Source organism: Peromyscus leucopus, chromosome 12 (assembly GCF_004664715.2).
Source record: "Peromyscus leucopus breed LL Stock chromosome 12, UCI_PerLeu_2.1, whole genome shotgun sequence".
In the NCBI taxonomy this organism is placed as follows: domain Eukaryota; kingdom Metazoa; phylum Chordata; class Mammalia; order Rodentia; family Cricetidae; genus Peromyscus; species Peromyscus leucopus.
Genome location: NC_051073.1, coordinates 19,287,615 through 19,308,360, shown reverse-complemented (window position 1 = coordinate 19,308,360; position 20,746 = coordinate 19,287,615). Strand labels below are relative to the sequence as shown.

Sequence of the window (20,746 nt, the reverse complement as noted above, 5' to 3'; positions counted from 1 at the left end):
TTTTATGTTGATGCTTGGTCAGGAGAGAGACATATGTGTGTTTTCTTTACCTGGACAAAAGTGATAGTTATGATGAGATCGTGTTTTCAATATGAGTTCAGAATACATGTACTTTTAGGAGCAGGGAAAATATTGCATGTAAATAGAAATGCATGCAGATGCTAGAGCAAGGAAATAAGGATGACTCTAATGGTACACGAAACTGAAACCAGATAAGTTCCATCAGTTCATTTCAAACAACATCATACTTCAGGCAAACTATCACATTTCCTTTCTTTACCTATTTTTGATTAAATGTGTGAAAAATGTCTTAAAATAATAAAAAGAAAATGGCACAGAAATGATTCAAAACAAAGGAATGATAGTGTCTATAAAATAATAATTGTTTATAATGAAACAAGAATGCATTTTAGAGTTACTTTATGTTGCAAAGATTGTCTTTAATTTCTTATTTTGTCTCTCTTCCTCATCCCAGTATTTACACGATTTAGTTGAAAACAAAAGCTTGTTTTTTTCTTCTCATGAAACCCTCAGTTGCTGAGCCACTTTGCGCAAAAAGGAAAAACAAACAAACAAACAAAAACTGCCCAATTTTCACATTTGTGTCAGGAAAATGCCTAATGTAGAAAGCTTTGTATCCACTCAATAAACCCTGAGACCCGGGTATATACCCCAGGGTGATTAGGCAGTGCACACTCGACTCCAAATGACGTCACACCAACAAGAAACCACCTGTTGTTTTCTTGGCACATTAACGGTCCTCCCGAATCACCCTAAAGTGTGAATTACAAAGAAAAGTTGTGGGTACATGGCCAATCAGTATAAACGACTGTGCTAAGCTCACCAATCAAAATATGAATGTACAGAAATACGATCGATTGCCAGATGTTTCTGTATTCTCACCATCAGTCTAGACATCAGAAATTTGCTCCTCAAGGAGATGGGGCAAATGGTAACAATAGAAAGTTTATAATTCTGAAGGAGCTCTTCTTAGCAAGTAACTACTCCTCACGTTCATTATTGTATTTCAACGTACTAAGACATTCTCTAAAGTGCTACAATAAGAAGTCACATCAATATCAACGTACTAATCACTTTATTAAGTAACATGCAGAGTGTCAGAAAAAGCCTTCCCATATAAGGCAAAGCTATTCCACATCATGATTTTCGAAGAGTGGAGAACTTACACATAGTTTGGGATTTAGTTCTCCTACGTGACTGAAAGTTTTGCTAACTATCAATCAGATTTGAAAACCTTAACATTTCAGCCCAAGTAAGCAAATCTCATGCTTCCTAGTAATCAGAACATGTGTTTTCATTTAGACTTCAGTTATAGGAGGGTAGCATTTGTTGTTGTTGTTGTTTTGAGACAGGGTTTCTCCGTGTAGTTTTGGTGCCTGTCCTGGATCTTGCTCTGTAGACCAGGCTGGCCTCAAACTCACAGAGATCCGCCTGGGTCTGCCTCCCGAGTGCGAGGATTAAAGGCATGTGCCACCACCGCCCCTCTGAGGGTAGCTTTTTGTCACAGGGTAAGTGATATATAAGTGATGGTTCATTCTGTCCAATTAACCACATAGGTCTTATTTGTACATAATGATTCCTCTCTAATGCACATAGAGATGGTATGGACATGAAATAGCTTTACTTATTATGAAAAACAGACAAATATTTCTCACATATCAGTTATGCAAAGAATTCTGGTTGTTTACTTATTTGTCATTTTCTTTTTCTTTCTTTCTTTTTTTTTTTTTTTTTTTTGAGACAGGACCTCACTGTATATGTAGCCTTTGCTGGCCTGGAACTGGCTATGTAGATCTGACTAACATTGAACTTACAGAGGTCTGCCTGCTTCTGCTGAAATTAAAGGCATGTACTACCCAGCAAGTTATTTATTTTTACACCACTAAACAATATGAAACTCTATAATTGATCAAGAAACACTGCTATAATAGAGCAATTAATATTTGGCTCAATGTTAGGAATTATCTTGAGACACCTCTTGGTGCTATATTTAAAGGGGAAAAGGTGGCGTGATGCTACTGATAAATAATTCAGTTTCTGAATGAAAATGAAATGATATTCATCTACTTATCAATGAGAAGATATTCTATAGTCTCTCTTATTGACTGTAAATTCAGAAGACTACCTCAAATATGCAAAGGAATTGGCTCTGCCTGAAGGGATAAATTTTGAGGATAAAAAAAAATAATGATTCAATGAATGTATTCAAACAATGATATGTTCAACATTTTAAATACTATGTTATTATTTTACCAGTTAATATTAACATTGAACCAAGAAAATTATGTGGCAATCTAGGGTGATGTTTACTCAGTTATGACAACATTCTATTGCATGAAATATTTCTATGTATTAGGAATTTCTTCCTTACTACTGAATAGTATGCTTAGATCCTGTAGAAAGCAGAGCCAAGCATAAGATTTCACAGATCTGGAATGAGTTACTACTGGCATACTGTAACTCTAAGATCAATAGCATTAACTGTCATATTTTCTACCTCATTGTGAGGTGTCTGCATGCAACCCCCATTAACTGTAATGGAAGTTGTACAGCTGATTTCTTTCTTGCAGCTTATTCTATAAATCACATCTTAAGTGGTAATGTATCTTATCTTTAGCACATTTTTCATTTTGTAAGGAAAGCCTAAAGATCCAGAGGTAAATTTTAAACAATTGTAAAGCTCTTTGATTTGTATTGAATTTCCAAGTGTTCAATGAAGCAGAATAAAGGTAACGCCAGGCTGAAGGTTTAGCGTGACTGGAGACATTGATTTAACTGGGAAAAAAACTACACATTTATCTCTGTCTGTTAAAAAAGTGTTGTCAAATTGTGTTATATATGTTCTACTATATGAAACAAGTTGCTACACTGTAAGACAGTAAAGCCATTTTCTTACGATATAACTGGTTACTTTCATAGGTATGAATTACTCATTTTTAACACTTTGTAGTTTAATTTAATGCAGTAGATTGAGATGCATTAATATTTTATTAATTTCCAAATAATTAAGGCATGCCAGAAAATGTATGTAGTAAGTCTCCTAATAAAATCTCCTAATTGGTTTTTAATGTTTGCTGATTGCCTTATATATGTCATCCTACTTAACCCTTTCAATGAATGACAAGCAGCTTGTATAAAGTCACTCATTGACAGTAATCGAATTTACCATGAAAGAAGTGGAGCTGCGGATTGTTAGTGATTTCTTAACTCCCAAATTATAGCTAGGCAAAGAAAATGCTATCTAAATGTATATGACGATGACTATCCTGTATTTACCTGACAAGTGTCTATACCTCCTTCTTCATATCCTGCACATATCATATTTTCTGTGATGTTATATTCTGGCAGCTGCTGTTGGCACTTCTCGTTGGATAAAAGAGGAACATCGGCTTCTTTCAGGACATCAGCAGTAGAACCTGCTGAAAATGGGTGATGCAGACAGCCAGTCAGTAGTGATTAACAGGCATCCTTGAATGAAACACCATCCATCTGATTTATTCCAGCACTTTGCTCTCATTATCAAGTACTGTGTGGATGTATAATGGAACTAACTACTAACTCTGCACTTTAAAGTACATAGTAAAGCCACCTGCACACTTTGGCAAATGGGTAACAGCAACACATTTCTTTCTTTCGTAAGGGGTAGTAGGAATCATGGATTGGACTAGGGTGGTCTTTAGGCATTTTCAAGGATTTTAAAGAGTTCCAGTATTGCTCATAGAAATGAAGTCTGCTAGCACAAAGGGTCCATTCATGGAAATCAGCACCAACTTGGAGATTGAGAAGAGCTTTTCATTCAGCACCTGAGGAGGTGCTCCCTTCTGTATAGTGACATTCAGCGTCTTTGTGGTTCTGTGTGTATGAGCAGGTGCACACCGAGCAGAGGACAAAGCTCTGATGAACTGTGCTCTGCTCTGGGGGCAATCAGCTTGCCATCCCATGCAGGCAAAGAAGAAGGAAGTATATTTTAGCATTGTGTATTTGCATTTGTTTTATGTAACTAATCATTCACTGGAAGTGTGAATCTCTGCTTACTGAACTACTAGTCCCAAGAGGTTTGTGAAACAGACAGGTGTTAGTTCCTCCAGAAAAGGTACATGAGCACTCCCTCCTGATTAGCAATTGTATTTGGCATGGCAAAAGAGGTAGAAAGTTAAGGGTTATTTATTACACCTGTCAGGCAGTATTGTAAAAACATATAAAATCTCATGTTGAGCTAAGTTTCACCTATACATGAAGAAAATTAAAATACTGAAGAAAGAAACAAATGTGTGTGTGTGTGTTTATGCATGTGATTTAAGTGCAACACACACACACACACACACACACACACACATCTCAATGTATGTTGGTAAACATATAGCTATTTGTTATCTAGGGAAAAATAATGTCCTCAATCTGCCCTCTTCTCTACCTATGGTAAACAGTCCTACCATGGATGATTTAGCTCTGTAGGAACAATGGTGAAAACAGAGCGGGGAAGAAAATGTATAAATAACTATTGCCTCCATGGTGCCAGCCAAGTGAACAACACAGCCCACCACTGGCTTCCAAAACCTGTCAGATTTTGAGTTAAGAAAGCAAACACAGGAGACTGAAATAGAGAAGAAAGTTCAACCACTCTCTATCATTTGTCCTACGAAGATGAAGGATGAGTGGCCAGACCTTAGCTTTACAATAAAACCAGAAGCCCCTCTTTGTTCTTGTCCCTGGATACAAAATCTGTTTGACTGAGTAACAGAGCCCTTTCGTAACGGAAACTGCAAACAATGTTTGTGTATTTCATATTTCTTTCTTTTGTAAAATTTTATTTTTATTACTTTTGAGTTATGTGCATGGGTGTGTGAAGGTGCACAAGAGTGCAGGCGGCAGAGACACACAGAAGAGTTGTCTGATCCCCCAGAGCTAGAGTTAAGGGCACTGAGTTAGGAGCTAACTAAGCTGGGTGCTGGGATGTGAACTCAGGTCCTCTGCAAGAACAGTGTACAATTTTAACTGCTCAACTGTCTTTCCAACATAGTTATTTCTTTATATTAGTTTCCATGTGGATGATCGAGAATACACACACACACACACACACACACACACACACACACACACAGAAACATAAAAAGATATATGGCCAAATTTGGTTATTTTAAAGTACTGACTGCCTAACTTAAAAGTTTTCTCCTCATTTCTTTCTAGTGAAAAATATACTCCCAAAGATCTTAGCTAATTAATTAGTAAAATAAACTTATAAGGTCAGAAAATGGGGTTTTTATGAAATTGCATAGCTACAAATCATAAGGAAAAATTAATAAAAATTCATGAAAAAATGTAAGAAGGAATAAAACATGGCCTGACTATTTCATTCTAAATGATTTCTGATGCTCTTTGCCTCTCCTGGCTCCACTCTGCCTTTAGAGACATTTTAATTTAATTAAACATATATTTTAGGAATAATAAGCAAGCCACACTTGCTCAGCTCCAAAACATCTTCCATGGAATAAAGAGTCTTAAATTTTGTTAGCAGATAATTTGTTCTTGGTGTCTACATTGTAGTTATAAATTGTTCTTTTGAAATTTGGAAGTCAAAACATCTGTCTAGCAATCATTTTACTATTTGTTTCAAATTTAATAAGTCATGACCTTTTCAAGTAGAGAAAATACAAAAAGATGGTCTTGAATATACTTTGTGGACAGTGGCAATGAACTACTGTCAACCAGACAATGTTACTGTTGTAGATTATTATGCTGAATCACCAGGCAGGCGAGCACTGGCCTCAGAACTGGATGCTTTCTTGATAAGCAACAGTTCCCCGCCCCTCACCCATTTTTAAAGAACATTTTGATGCCCCTTGCTCATAGAATCCCTCTTCTCTCTCTTCGACTGGACTTCTGGAGCTCGGCCTGGTGCTTAGCTATGGACCTCTACATCTGCTTCCATCAGTTACTGGATGAAGGTTCTATGGTGACAGGGAATTTACCGATCTGATTATTGGGGTAAGCCAGTTCAGGCACCTTCTCCACTATTGCTAGTAGTCGAAGCTGGGGTCATCCTTGTGGAATCTTTGGAACTTCCCTAGCACCCGGTTTCTCCCTACTCCATGATATCTCTATCATAGTCTCTTTTTCATTGCTCTCCCACTCAAGATCATGATTGTGGAAACCTACAGTGACAACCAAAGCAAGCTAGTGGGAACTCATGAATTTTAGACCAACAGCTGTGGAGCCTCCATGCGACTGAACTAGGCCTCTTCATAAACGAGACAATTTTACAGCCCTATCTGCTTAAGGGGCCCCTTGGCAGTAGGATCAGGATCCATCCCTGGTGTGTGAGCTGGCTTTCTGGAGCCTACCCCCTATGGTGGGACACCTCACATAGCCTTAATGCAGGGGGAGGGGCTTGAACCTGCCTCAACTGAATGTACCAGGCGCTGCTGACTCACCATGGGAGGCCTTACCTTGTCAGAGGAGGGAATGACGGGTGGATTGGGGTAGGGGGAAGGCTGGGGGGGCCAGAGAAGGGAAGAGGGGGAATCTGTGGTTGGTATGTAAAATGAAAAAAAATTCTTAATAAAAAAAGAAAAATTTTTTTTTCTCTATTCTTGAACATGTTCATACATGTAGACACTGTCTCTCGGTCCTATTGGTCCAACTCCCCTCTTGCATTCCATTTTAAAAGTGAAATGAAGAACTAAATGAAAGAAATATGTGGTGTGTACTTGCACAGGCTAAGTATAATGTTGTGATAAGGTTTCCTGATCACTGTGTTTTACGTGACCAAAGGCTGAAAACCACTAAGCCATTACATACATTCTCTCCAAAAAATTTTTCAAAGTGAGTGTTTTGATTCTGAGACTAGACAGCTCCATGATGTTTGTGTATTTGCTTTTTAAATACATCTGGGACATTTACCTATCAGGGCTATAGAAGTCACGTGATTCTGCCAGATAATAATGCCCCCTTCCTTTTGGCCTAGCCTTACTGAGCATTCAAAACTTTGTTCATGATGTGTAGTCTTGGAAGGAATCTTGTAGCCAAAGATGTAATTATGTTTGATGGTATGAATATCTGGGCTATATCATATAATTCATTCATTCATATATACATATTCTGGTTAGCTATAGTTTTTAAACTCATTTCTCTCTACATATAAAAAAAAAAGAAAATAAAGTAGGATTCATGCCTATATTATTTGGTACTTAAGGCATATCATCTTTCTCCTCAAACATTTATCCTTTCCTATGTCAGACCTTCAGAATCGTTTATTCTGTGCTTTGAAGTGAATAGAGCATCATTGCTGTCCACAATTCCCTTACTGAAGTGACCACACTTGACGCTCTTGTTTCTGTATAATCATCCTGCATTTGATCGATCTGGTCTCCTCTGCGCTCCTCCCAGCCTCTAATAACCATTTGCTCTCAACTTCTGTGCCTTCAACTTTTAGGTTTCCCCATGTAAGTGAGATCATATATTAGTTGGGTTAGTGTGCTTAGTTTATTTCACTTAAAATAATCCTCAATTTCAAACACACTGTCACAAATTTCAATATTTCATCATTTTATGGCCAAATAGCATTCCATTGGGAATATATACTACATTTACCTATTTTCTTTTTGTGTGTGTGTTTTTGACATAGTGTCTCACCATGTAGTCAAGGCTAGCCCCAAACACTCAAAGCTCCTGCCTCAGTCTCCAGCTGGTTGATAGATTTACCAGTCCAAAGCACTATGTCCAATTACTACATTTTCTTGATCTATTCACTAGTGCTACATACAATTTTTTCCTTTTCTTGCCTATTGGGAACTACGTTGCAGTGAACATGCCAAACATGCCATGTGGAGGACTTAGCATGTTCATGCTAATTTCATTTCCTTTGGATGTCATATGCGGTAGGACACTTTTAGATGATGTGGGAGTTCTATTCTGAAATTTGGAGGGGCATTTGTGATATTTCCCCAAAGGCTGTACTAATTTAGACTCCCACAAGAAATGTCCACAATTCCATTTTCTTTATCTCCTCACCAGTACTTTTTTGTTTGCTTGTTAGGAGCTGTTACTGGGGCTAAGGTGATATCTATGTGGTTGTTTTGACTTTCATTCCCAAGGTGATTGCGGATGTGACTCAAGCATATTTAGTGTGCATCAGATTTGTGTTTAGAAATATGCCATTAAGTAAATCTTAAGGATTCAGTAATATACAAATTTATGGTCTTCTGCTCATCTTATATTTGAGATCTTTTGCCAATAGGAAGAACTAGTACATTAAAGTTAACAAAGATCCTCTTTTCGTTTTAGAGAATTTAAATGTGAGACTTGCACTACAAATAAAGACAGCTTTGTTGACTGTAAAAATGTAAAAGATAGTAATTCCACTCTTGAGATGAGACTTCTTTTGTGTATGTAAACACAAATTTGGAGAACCTTGGGTTATATTCACTTCAATATGTATATATTTTTAATTCATCAGTATTTTTTCATGCTAAATTTACATAATGGTTTTGGTAGCACCTTGATTTCCCTGGGTTATAAGATTAGATTCTACACAATCTGAAAATATTTGGTGGTCTTACATCACATAAACATGAATATAACCCCAACAATTGTTTTAGAACGGTCTGCAAAAAAATCAGGTAAGAGATATAAAAATATTGAAAATATCCATAGCAAATTTCAGTAGCATATATTTTTCTAGTATACATTTTCTCATTTTCAAATGTGATAACTTACTTTGAATTTCAGTAAGTCCCCAGCCAGCAATTGAACACATTTTCCCTGGAATGAATATTTGATTTTCTTCTGGTAAACAAATAGGCTGTATATAATCTGAAATATCAAGCAAAACAAAGTAAACAACAGAAAAAGAAAAAAACCTGAATATCACTCATGCTTCTAACAAATTTTAAAAAATCAACCATTTCCAACATTAAATGTTTATACTTGAGTTTCACTATCTCGAAGCAACTTCAGATATTAAGGGGCAAAGTCATTTTAGAGCAGTGCTCATTTGTCTGTGTTTGATGGTATGGTGAACTCTTGGGATTCTTCACCATCATTCTCTAAATAATCTTTTTTCATGTGCATAACACCTTAGCTCAGGATTTATCATTTGTTTTTGATTTTTAAATAACCATGTTACTCATTTGAAAATAGTTCCAATTTTGTTAAATGTCATGAATGTTCTTTTAAATTTTTATTTATTTTCTTTATGTGCTCATATACATGTATTTGCATGCATATTTGCATATGTACACATATATGTATGTGTACATGTAAGTGAAATTTCACACATTTGCATGTTGAAGGCAGAGGACAACTCTAGAGAACCAGTTCTTTCCCATCATCTTGTGGGATCTACGAGTGAACTCTGGTCATTAGGCCCACACAAAAGTGCCCTACTTGCTGGTCTCTGCTTGATGAGACATCTTGCTGGCCCCTTGAAAGTTCTTTCAAAATGTTAGTTAGTTAGAAAAAAAAATGGAGAGTGTTTTAAAATATTTTTTGACACATAGAACCATATTAAAATCATGTTTCTCCCAGTTGTTTCGGTTGGGTCTTATGGAAGCATTGTGTTTGACTTCTCAGCATCAGCTGACAAGTCCTTTGGTTTTCAGTGAGCTTCTGATGTCCCCAAGATGTATGAAAGATACAGAAATAAAGACTACCCTTGAGGACAGTGCAATGCGACTAAGGATTGTAATGTTCTGCTTTTCTGTAATCCACATGTAGACTGATCCAATTCTCATATCAAACATAGACATAATCCCGATAGTTGTTTTATAAGATTCTGCGAAAAATAATTCATTTCACGTATGGTGGCAATGCTGCCCAATTGGGCTTTGGAAAAGACTTCATAGTAACTGTTAGGATCGAACAGAACAGAGCTCTTTAGGGCAAATTTTACTTTCCCAAGTGAGTTCTTGCATGTTTTATAGGTGCTTGAGGCAATCCTTCATTGGTTGGTCTTACAATATTGTTGGGTCTCCTTTAAAACTGTTGTCACATGGATAACAAATTTCATTAACCTATTCTCTTTTCTTTTGTATCTTGCTTCATGCATTTTGGCAGATGGACCCATATTTCTATTGCATGACAAAGATAGAGAGGCTTCTCTATGAGAGGACTCTAAATGTTCATTTTACTAGATGTCCATATAGTTGGATTTAAGCACTATGATGAAGGAGATTTCATACTTTTTCCTATATACTTCAATTGTTTTTAGGTTATAAGAATGACTGCAGAAAATTACCAAGTTTTATGAATCAGCATTGAATTGCTACAGATGATATTTCAAGTTTCATTTTGCATTGCTGTGAGCAGATAGGGTGGCTAGATATCATTCTCTTACCTGTGTAATTCACTTTAAACTCAAGGTGCATCATAGCAATGTCACTGAACTTTCTTCGCTTATCATAATGAGGGTTTATGACAATTTGATCAATCACCCGTCTTGCTACTTGAGGAGAAGTCAGATTTGATTGCATATGTAGGCCCAGGAATGCTGTCCACCTGGTTGGATCTCTATTTCTCCTGAAGATTGTAATAAGAAAATCTTTTCAATCTTTTTCCTTTAGAACAAAACTTTCCAGAAGTTATCTAACAACAAGTTAAAACTGTACAGCATTTCCATTTAATAGTATTACTTGATCCTCTAGGGAATGGTCCTTTGAAAGTATTTTTTCTTATTATTTTTCAGTGATATGAAAATCTGGACACACTTAGGGACCACCATTTGATGTTTTAATGCATCTTTTAAAAAACACATTATACATTTAATCCATAGATGAGCTTATCCAGTGATGCCATGAATTCAAGTATCAAGGGCATGTTATCATATTTCAGTCATTGCTTCTCTAGAATTTAGGTCCAAATTGACCAGTATCACTTAAAAAAAAACACAGCCAGAAATTATGCAGAGAAGGAAAGGAGAGAGAGAGAGAGAGAGAGAGAGAGAGAGAGAGAGAGAGAGAGAGAGAGCAAATTGGAGGCCTCCATCAGGTTCCTCCCCTCAGAGATTGGGGAGCCCCAGAAGAGGGGAAGAAAAGACAGTAGGAGTCAGAAGGGATAGAGGACATGAGGAGAACATGGCTCACTGCATGAACTAAGCAGGGCTCATATGGGCTTACAGAGACGGAAGCAGAAAGCATAGGGGCCTGCACACGTCTGCATCATGCCTTCTGCATATGTGTTAAGGCTGTTAGCTTGCTGTTTTTTGTGGGACTCCAAACACATGAGCAGGTGCATCTCTGACTCTTTTGCCTGCTCTTGAGACTCTTTTCCTCCTACTGGTCACTTTGTCCAGCCTCGATAGGAGGGCTTTTTGCCTTGTCATGTTGTATCTTGTTTCATCCTGTTTGTCTCTTGGAGGCCTGCCCTGCTCTTTTCTGAAGAGGAAAGGGAGTGAATCTGGACAGAGGGAAGGTTAGGGGAGCTAGAAGGAGTGGAGGAAGTGGCAACTGTGGTTGGGATGTAGTGTATGAGAGAAGAATCTATTTTTTAAAGATAGCTCAGATAGGTATAAAAAGTAAGAACCCATACTTTCTATTTTTACTATCTTGTTGTTCTCATTTTCTCTTATCAAATTCACATTACTTATAGTCACCCCTTAATTCTTCCTAGTGCTATAATACATATGTGTCTTTGCTAGTAAATTCCCACCATCCTTAGCTGTGATCCTAGGATACCATCATCAATTTTTATCTGTTTTCTACAATTTCACTCTTGTTTAGCAATTTTATCACCACACATCAGCCTGATAAGATGAGGTTATTCTGCAGGCTCTAAAAAGGTTGTTCATCTCATTAGTCATGGCCTAATGATTCTTTTTCAAGATTGTACCTCAATATACAATGTTGTTTTGGTTCCTTTAAGAGTCAAACCAAGTAGCAAAAAGAAGATTCTTGAAGTTTCTGAAATAGGCCTACATCAACTATTTTTTTACCAGAAGTGACTTGACTATTGCTTTGCTATGGATGGACACACAAACACACACACACACACACACACACACACACACACACACACACACACAGGTATATATATACATATTATTTGTCCATACTTCTTTAGCTATTCCTTCAAGTAGATCAGTGAATCTCCCTCCAACTATCCTAATCCTCCCTTACTTGGCCTATGCTGGTTATATGTGTCTTTAGTGCACATATCATTCTCTAAAATATTTATTTGAATATTTTATCCTTTAATATTTAGAGTAAAGATTATTGGAACAAAGATTTTGTTGGTCCCTACAGCGCTATCATGCCAAAATATTTGAAAAATGCTTAGTGTAGAGTGAGTTCTTAGCAAAATTACTTTATTAAATGAACAGATGAGAAGCCAGAAGCAAAGAAATCCCTGGAAAGATTGAGTACCACCCATTGTATCTGAAGCTACAGAAGCTCATGTGCTTCTACACACTAAGAAAGAATAAGATTTTTTCAGTGAAATTCAAGATGATAGGTGTTCTCAACAGAGAGATAGCCTCAGAGATCTGATACAGAAGCCTGCAGGAAATTAAACTTCTGAGAAGTCTAATAACTGGTAATACATACATAATTATATATATATATATATATATGATATATTTTACAAAATATGCGATCAAAGGACGTGTTAGTAAAGTGTCAAAGGGATTCTGAGTAGACTGAGGAGACAGAAGAATGTTCCACTTTAACATCCACTGGATAGAAGTGTGTGCTAACATTGTATTAAACATAAGAATTCTGTGTAGCATTAGTTCAATGAATATCCTGATCACAATTTTTCTTTTATTAAGAAATTACTTTTACAGATAAAATGAGGGAATAAAATAAAAATTGATGGTATCAATTTGTTATTCTGTGAAAATATTTTAAATATGTCACTAAAATAATTTGGAAATCTTTTTGTTGCTTTGTCAGTGACACCAAGTAGGAGACAAGAAAATCAGAAAGAGAAACTATTTCTATCGAATGTCTGAGGAAAGTAAGATGCAAATATTTCCAGACAGTTCTGAATGTTTATGATTATAGTATAGCTCACCTTTACTCATTTGTATTCAAACTGGAAGTAGATGAAGACATTTTGTATTCTGTCTGATTGAACATATGCTTATAATAGACAGGACAGCTTTTTTGATCCTTTCATGCATTTGTGGTTTGAATAGATGTTATATTGGTATCACTGACATATAAAAAGTACATCCATGGAATAGATAAGTGAAATATGTCATTGATTCTGCTCTAGGCCTGCTTGACATTTATAAATCATTTGTTTTGTGAGAATGTCAAACAGAAATTTCCCAAACCTGAGGCTAACAAAACAATATTGTTGACTAATACCTATCCATGTGCAACAGAAAAGACCAAATTTTTAGCTTAAACTTTTATTTATAATACACTTGTGATAGAAATCACCAACTTGTAACTTGCTCAAAAGAATGAGTATAGGAAGACTGAAGAAATAATTAGTACAGATGAGAAGTAAATGCATGCGACAGTTATTTATGTGGTGTGTTGGGAAAGATGAAATATAATTGTGAGAAGACAACAGGGTCAAGGGAGGTAGCTTTTACTATTTAGTAAGGCTATTATTTAGTTATCTCAAATTCTACCAACATATATCATCAGAGAGCTATAGAGGCAGGTGCAGCAATGCCTTGGATGGTCCCCTAGAAAACTTATTGGTTAGCCAATCTACCATCTGGCCAAGGTTCCCAGATCTACAGATTTCTATGGTCTACATTTGAGTTTATCCTCATTGTGGTGTCATGGGAATCTAGATGCAGGTGGAATCAGGAATATTCATCACATGACAACTCTGCCTCTTTCTGTCTTCCTTGAAATTGTCCGAATATTTGTTTTTACATACCCAGTAACTCTCCTTGTTTGAATTAGAAGGAGAGCTTAAATGTTTGAACCTGACTATGTACATCTACCTTTTCCAAGCCTGAGCCCACAGTTCATTCGAAGTCTTGTGCTTCTATAGGGAAACTTACCTTAATCTTAACAAATGAGGTTATGAGATGCAATGCCCTCTCAGCTCTTAGATGCAGGTGATCAACTCTTTGTCAGGTTCCCATACATCTTAGGAGGAAGCTTCCTTTCTTTTATGATCTCATTGAGAATTGTTAGTAGGTAACTAAAGGCTTGACATTCCTTGTGCCAGAGTAGATGAACAGTTTCTTGGGCCCTCATCATTTATTTCTTCCTTTTCCCCTCATCTCTCTCCATTTACTCTCTTTAACCCCATGGCACTGCATTAGTAATGACTACTTTTAATGAGAAGAAATGAATCCCTGAATTAGGTAAGAACTTTGCTTTTTCTCGTCACAAAACAAAGGTATGCATGGAAATTAGCTCTAAATTTTGGGTACATGTAACATTAACATAAATGCAACCCAAGAATTAAATCATTACAAGGTACTTAACTCGCAGACTTTTAGAGCACAATGTACTTATAATTTGAGGGCTCTCCATGAATGTGTTTTTTGTAGTGATGATTTGCTAAAAGTAAGCATTGACCCAATTGAATGATAACAAAAATTACACAATAAATATCAATTTTATAGTTAAAAATGTTTATCTTGTGACTAGATAAAGATGTCAATGTGTGTAGGAGAAGTAATACTTGATATAATGAATGAAAAATATATTTAAATAAAAATTTTATAAATAATTTTATGGAAAATGATTGCAAAGTTTATGCCACAAACAGTAGACATATTTTCCTGATGGGCTTGGGCCTATATAAAATAAGATGTTCTTTTGTGTCTGCTGAGATTGCCCTGTTTGCTAAAAGACACTTTGATGAGGGGGGGAATAGTTTTCTATAGGTTGTAAGAGAAAAGGGTGCATGGTGGAAACTATCACTTGCTCACACAAGTGGGAATGGATGCCAGAGTTAAAAGGGAATGTTATGGCGGAGTGATGAGGGCAGAGGCATTAGTGATGAGAAACAAAGAACGTGCAGTTGTGTATGAGGTAGCTAAGAGGTCTTGAAAAGAGGCAAGCTCTGAGAATTAAGGTCAGTGTCAACATGCCAGCTAGCTAACTTTCCTGAGACCACATCCTGATCTCCCAGGAAACATATGAGTGTTATTGCTTTCTATCAGATTCTTGCTTCTAATTCAGGTAATAGAAACAATCTCTAAGGAAGCCTCCATCTATTTCAGGATAGAAATCCCAGCCTATTGTGTAGACAAGGCATTAACCAACATTAACTAAGAACAACTATATATACTTTTTGGTATATATTCTTTGATATATATACAAAGAGAACTTAGTATAAATAATAGCTCTTGAGGCACCTGTGAGGTTGGAGGCCATTAACACCAGCTAACAACTAGTAGACAGTAATGAATAACAAAACAGGAGACAGGTGAATGGATGGGGTCTTCAACCATCACTTACTGGGGGAGCGGTTCATGAATAGTACACAATCAGTTTACTGGTTGGGTTAGGGGAACATGCACAGAGCATATGGGCTGAGAGTTGGCTCAGTGTCTGATGGCCCAGAGAACCAATAATTTCATAGAAATTATCACAAGCATTGTTCAGCTTGTACTATGGCTCTATAAAAGCTCATAGATTTTATTTCAAGGGATTTTTCTTCTGTTTGGAATCTGTACCCCTCCCCCAACTCTTGAGAGTTTTTCTCACTTTTCCTTAATTTGTCAAGCTTATTTAATATCTCTTAATAAAGCTTGCACTGTGCTTTGCTTACTTCTAGATGGATTTGCATATTATGTCATTATTAGCATGAGACAGGGAACATGGAGCCATTGTGTCTCAAGTCAGTTTTGGTGATGGTGAGTGTTTGGCACCCTGGCATATGAGTAAGTCACGCCCAACTGGGACCTTCACATTCATACTCACCTATAGACACAGTGTGCAGCAGTCACCAGCCATTCACTGCTGACGAGTGACGCACCACAGTGCAGCCTGTCAAGGTAACTCTCTCTGTAATACAGAGCCACCACCCAGGGCCATGACCCTGCTTGGGCGTCACTTCCACCGAAGATCTTCGGGTTGACGTTCTGGGTCACCATTTTTTCTCCACATGCTATCAAAATCAGTGAGGAAATGATACACACTTTATGTTTGGTCATTCATTTGGTCATGAAAATTAAAGTGGTGACAAAATAACTTCAAGTGACATGAAATCGTCTGGAATTTTAAGTTGAAGGCTTAAAGGGTGACAAATACTTACATTTACGGTTACAGTGTAACAGAATCAAGAAATCTTGGGAACACTGTAGACTATGACAGAAAATAAGTTTTGTTAGTTAAATAGACATTTAAATCTATGTGCCAGACACGAAATTCAGGAAAGCTGAAATCCATAGAAGAAAACGGCCCCCTTGAATGTCAAATAGGGCTGTGTTTGCATTTTTACCACTAATGCTTTAATGTGATTTTAGGAAAATTTCTCAGTATCAATATGATCATAATAGATTAATGTATTGGGATTTCATGGAGATTATGAGAAAAATTTGTGTTGAAATTATCATGAATTAAACATAGTTAATATTTGATCTATGGTGGACATTGCCACTTTGCTCACACCAACCTTGGATTTCATTATTCTCTCATTCTTAGGGAATATGTTTCAAAACCTCTAATATATATCTAAAACCACGTATAGAATTAAACCCTATGTTCAATGAATTGCCTTGTAACCAAACACCTATGACATATCATGGTTGTAAATTTTGCAATTTTTGTTGTTATTGTGAGAGCAATACAAACTGATTTTTTTTTTACTTTTCCATGATTTTATGAATAGATAATACATGTTTACTACAGGTTGTAGATTTTTAGCATTACCCACATATGACTTTTCTTTCTCTCATTATTATTCAGAAAACCTTTAAAGATATACACTGTTCCTTTACTTTGATGCCACCATTGAGCAAATTATGACTTACTTGGAGAAAAGCACTGAATACTGCAAGTAATTTTGAGAATTAAAATAACTTCTGAAGAATTAATGGGAAGATAACCCATGCCTTGGTTTTGTTACACCAAGAGATGGCCCATTTAGGACCCAATAAGACTGGCTAGTGCTACCCAGATTGGCAATAATTGAAACTAATAAACAGCTTATGTATGGATTTACCCCTTAAAATATTTAGACTGTGAATGGCCATTTGGTAACTGAATTAACAGAAATTAAGACTGTAAACAATGAATAACTGATGAAAATCAGCCTCAATATCATCAATTTTAGAGCTATTTAGTGATGAATCATTCTGTAGGCTGTGTACTTCATTCTGTAAGTGAATAATGAATGGATTGCAGCCTGTTTGTAAGAGAAGCAGACATGTGTATGGAGACTATAAAAAAATAGGCACAAACCGCTGAAAAATTATTGCCTATAATTTTGAAATTTGTTTTTCAAAAGCCAAAAATGTACATAAGGAAAATTTGTTTATAAGGTGTTCTACAATCCAACCAGCAGAGGTCAATGTTACATCAGGAATCATAATACTTTACACTCCTTTCTTCTGCCGAGGATATCCCACACATTAAATAACACATATATTTGTGTTCCTGTGCACACATATAGAATGAAATGTTTTACACTTAAGTACTTACCTGAATGAGGTGTACATGTTGCTTAAGTCCTTTTACTTTGGGAAAGGAAAAGTACAAAACAATACTGTATGCTCAATCAAAGCACCTCAATACTTTTAGAACATGCATGGTAAAGCTTATTTAAAAGCACATGCACCTATGTTCTATGATTGATATTCTCTTTTAATATACAGGGCAAGTTCAATAGAAATATAAGAAAATGTGTTTTATTAATAATAATTAATATGATTATATGTCTTTCTCTCTATATAAAATGCCTCAAAGAAATCTCAGTTTTCCTTTTGGTACCCACCTATGTTTGAATAAAAAGTAGTTTATAGGATGCCTTAGAGAATATTTTTAAGTGTCATAAAACACATTTCACATCTACAGTACTTGCCAATAAAAATCCATATCTAAAATGGCTTCTAAGACATTGCTACTGGTCTTCAAAAGAGCAAACAATGCTTAATTAATTTTTATCAAGCACAGAAGTAGTTAGTAGTTCATTACCAATTTAACAAGAAATTTCAGTTTTTCTCTGGTAACTTCTTACTTGTCTTTCTTAGAACTCTAAAAACAAGGATGCTCTCAAAGGCACCATTATTCATATGACACTGAATGTAATAATTGTTCAACAAATAAATAAAAGCATAAGTTAATTAAGGGAATGAATAAATCAATACATCTCAATTTTCTCAGTGCAGTATAAAGTGGCCAATTAAGAAAAGGATTGAGGACATTTAGCTAATTGGCTTTTTTGGTGTAAAAAAATGGTAAAGTGTGCATCTATATAAAGTCATTTTTAAATATCATGGATGTAGGTATAATAGTGTCATTAATATTAATTGATACTGACACCTTTTCATAAGGATAGAATGACATGGTCCTTTTCTGAAACATACATGCAACTATTTTGTATGGCTCTAAACAATTTTCTTTTCTCTTTCTAACTAAAATTTAATCTGTGAAACATGAGTAGATAGAATTCCAACCTACTGGAGAACCATAAACCTGAGAATGCTTTATAGAAAGAAGGATGGAAAACCTCTTTGAAAATTTCAGATGGTTTAGTTGATTTCCAGTGAGACTCATGGTATCAGTCAACATTGATACAAAATACTAAACTTCAAGGCTTTTTCCATAATACTAAATATGGTCCTTACAAATTTGATTTATTACTTGAGTTTATGATACTAAATATGGTCTTTATGAATTTGATTTACTACCTGAGCTTGTGAGAGTGCTGACTTTCACATCAAGTATGTTAAACAAAAAACATTGGTGATAGGATGTTAACTCAGAGTGCAATTTTGATGTCTCCCTGCAGTCAGTTCTCATCCACAGTTTGTCTATAGTGAAATTATGAAACTTAGAGTCTGATTTCATACAAAACTGCCACTAGTGCCAAAATAGGAGAAATTACATAATTTGCTCATGACATGCTTTTGAATAGAGGAAGGGTGCTGCTTTACAAATCCCTACAAAAGGCTGTAGGAATAAACATAACTTAAAACAGTAAAAAAAAAGAGGCCATATAGGCCTAATTATATTATTTTTAAGTGCTAATCATATTTATTTGCTAAGAAAGACAATATTTGATTCTCATCTAACGCTGTGCCTTTTGATGGTTGTCTGAGAAACATTGATCCTACCCATTCTAGGACTCACAATTTCTTCTTATCATGGGGTTTAGGGATTTAGAAGATGAGACAGTATTAGGGTATATTATCTCCCTGTCTGCATGCTAGAATATTAGTTACTTCTATTTCATTAGGTTGTCTTATAAAAATGAGGACCAGACAATTCTATCAGAAAAGATTAGTTAGATGGTACTTGGCATTACATAAATAGAAGAAAGTGAACAATCTTCGTGTGTATGCGGTACCACTGACATTTTATTGGCTTCAAAATATTTTCCATCTAGTCCTGTGTACCAAATGAAAATAAAACATCTCAATACTTACCTGGGTGTCAGTGTCAGGCTGCCATTAGGGGCTCTGTTTACTCTCACAAATGGTCCATCTCCAGTAGAGAATATTGGCATTGATGAGTTTGTACTCCTAAGGGAGGGAAAATGACATATAAACAGAAGATGAAATACCAAAAAAAACCCATGTTACATTTTAAATCATTTAGTGATGCATATCTTGAAATAAATTATTTGATGACCTGGGAGGAGTGGAGGGTGAAGAAACTGTGGTTGGCATGTGTCATATGAGAGAAGAGTCTATTTTCAGTATTTATATATATAAATAATCAAGCACTACTACAAACTGTTGGCAGAATTATTACTAATGACATGAAATGTGCTCACTTTTGAGACCTGCCTTTAGTACTTGTTTGCATATCCTACAGAATCTTACAAAGATCACTACACATTGCTCTTGAGAATCTGATTTCTTTTCAGTTTTTCTTGTCTGTGTTATTGAATGGATGTTAATACTTCAATGGGTCAATTTATACAAAATTTGAATCAAATATGAATAAGATAAAAATAAACACACTGCTCATGATTTAAGCATTTCTTCTTAATGAGTATATCTCATCTTTCAAGAAAATCAAACTACCTAAGAACTACATAGTGAAATAAGATTTCAGAGTTTAGTTTTCAATTTTTTTTTAGCTTCTGGTATTTCCTTAAATATAAGGTCCAAGCAGTCCTAATTGAAAGACAGAAGCCATATCGTTTTGCTCTGAGGACCTCTGCAGTCTGGATCTGCAGTTGTCAACTTGTGAGCCACCACAGGGTGGCAAAAGACACCTCCAGGTAAAAAGGCATCCAATTCTCCGGGCTGAAACCTGTGGTATCTGCATTATCTACTGTGTGTCTTGGTGATAATTTCTTTTAATTAATTTAATTTCTCTTAAGAATTACTTACTTGTACCTTAAAATTTAGCTAGAGACTCAACTTTTAGTCCTCAGTATTGTTTCAGTTCTTTTATTCATTCAAGATTATAATCTTAATATAAAACTATGCCTTTAAATTTGGGAGTGAGTGAGGAGGACATGGAAAGAAGGAGAGAGACGGTTAAAAATGATACAATGTGCATATGGGAAATTCCCCACTGTTAACAACAATAACAGCAACAACAACAATCTTTGCCTTTAGATTGTAAACATCCTGATTTTTACTGTTATTTATGGTTGTCAGGAAGACAATGGAGTTCTTATCCCTTGAAAT

The 20,746-nt window shown here is 35.8% G+C and overlaps 1 protein-coding gene across 1 annotated transcript in view; it reads right to left on the bottom strand.

The window, feature by feature from the left end:
- Positions 1-465: 465 nt before the first annotated feature.
- Tmprss15 (transmembrane serine protease 15) overlaps positions 466-20,746 on the bottom strand; it is a 108,522-nt gene continuing 88,241 nt past the window's right edge. Inside the window, exons 21-27 of the mRNA XM_028882121.2 lie at positions 19,529-19,624; positions 16,195-16,244; positions 15,861-16,047; positions 10,355-10,536; positions 8,737-8,832; positions 3,298-3,440; positions 466-773 (exon numbers count right to left, since the gene is read on the bottom strand). Coding sequence (XP_028737954.1) covers positions 618-773; positions 3,298-3,440; positions 8,737-8,832; positions 10,355-10,536; positions 15,861-16,047; positions 16,195-16,244; positions 19,529-19,624 — 910 coding nt within the window. The 3' untranslated portion in view covers positions 466-617. The remainder of the gene's footprint in view (positions 774-3,297; positions 3,441-8,736; positions 8,833-10,354; positions 10,537-15,860; positions 16,048-16,194; positions 16,245-19,528; positions 19,625-20,746) is intronic.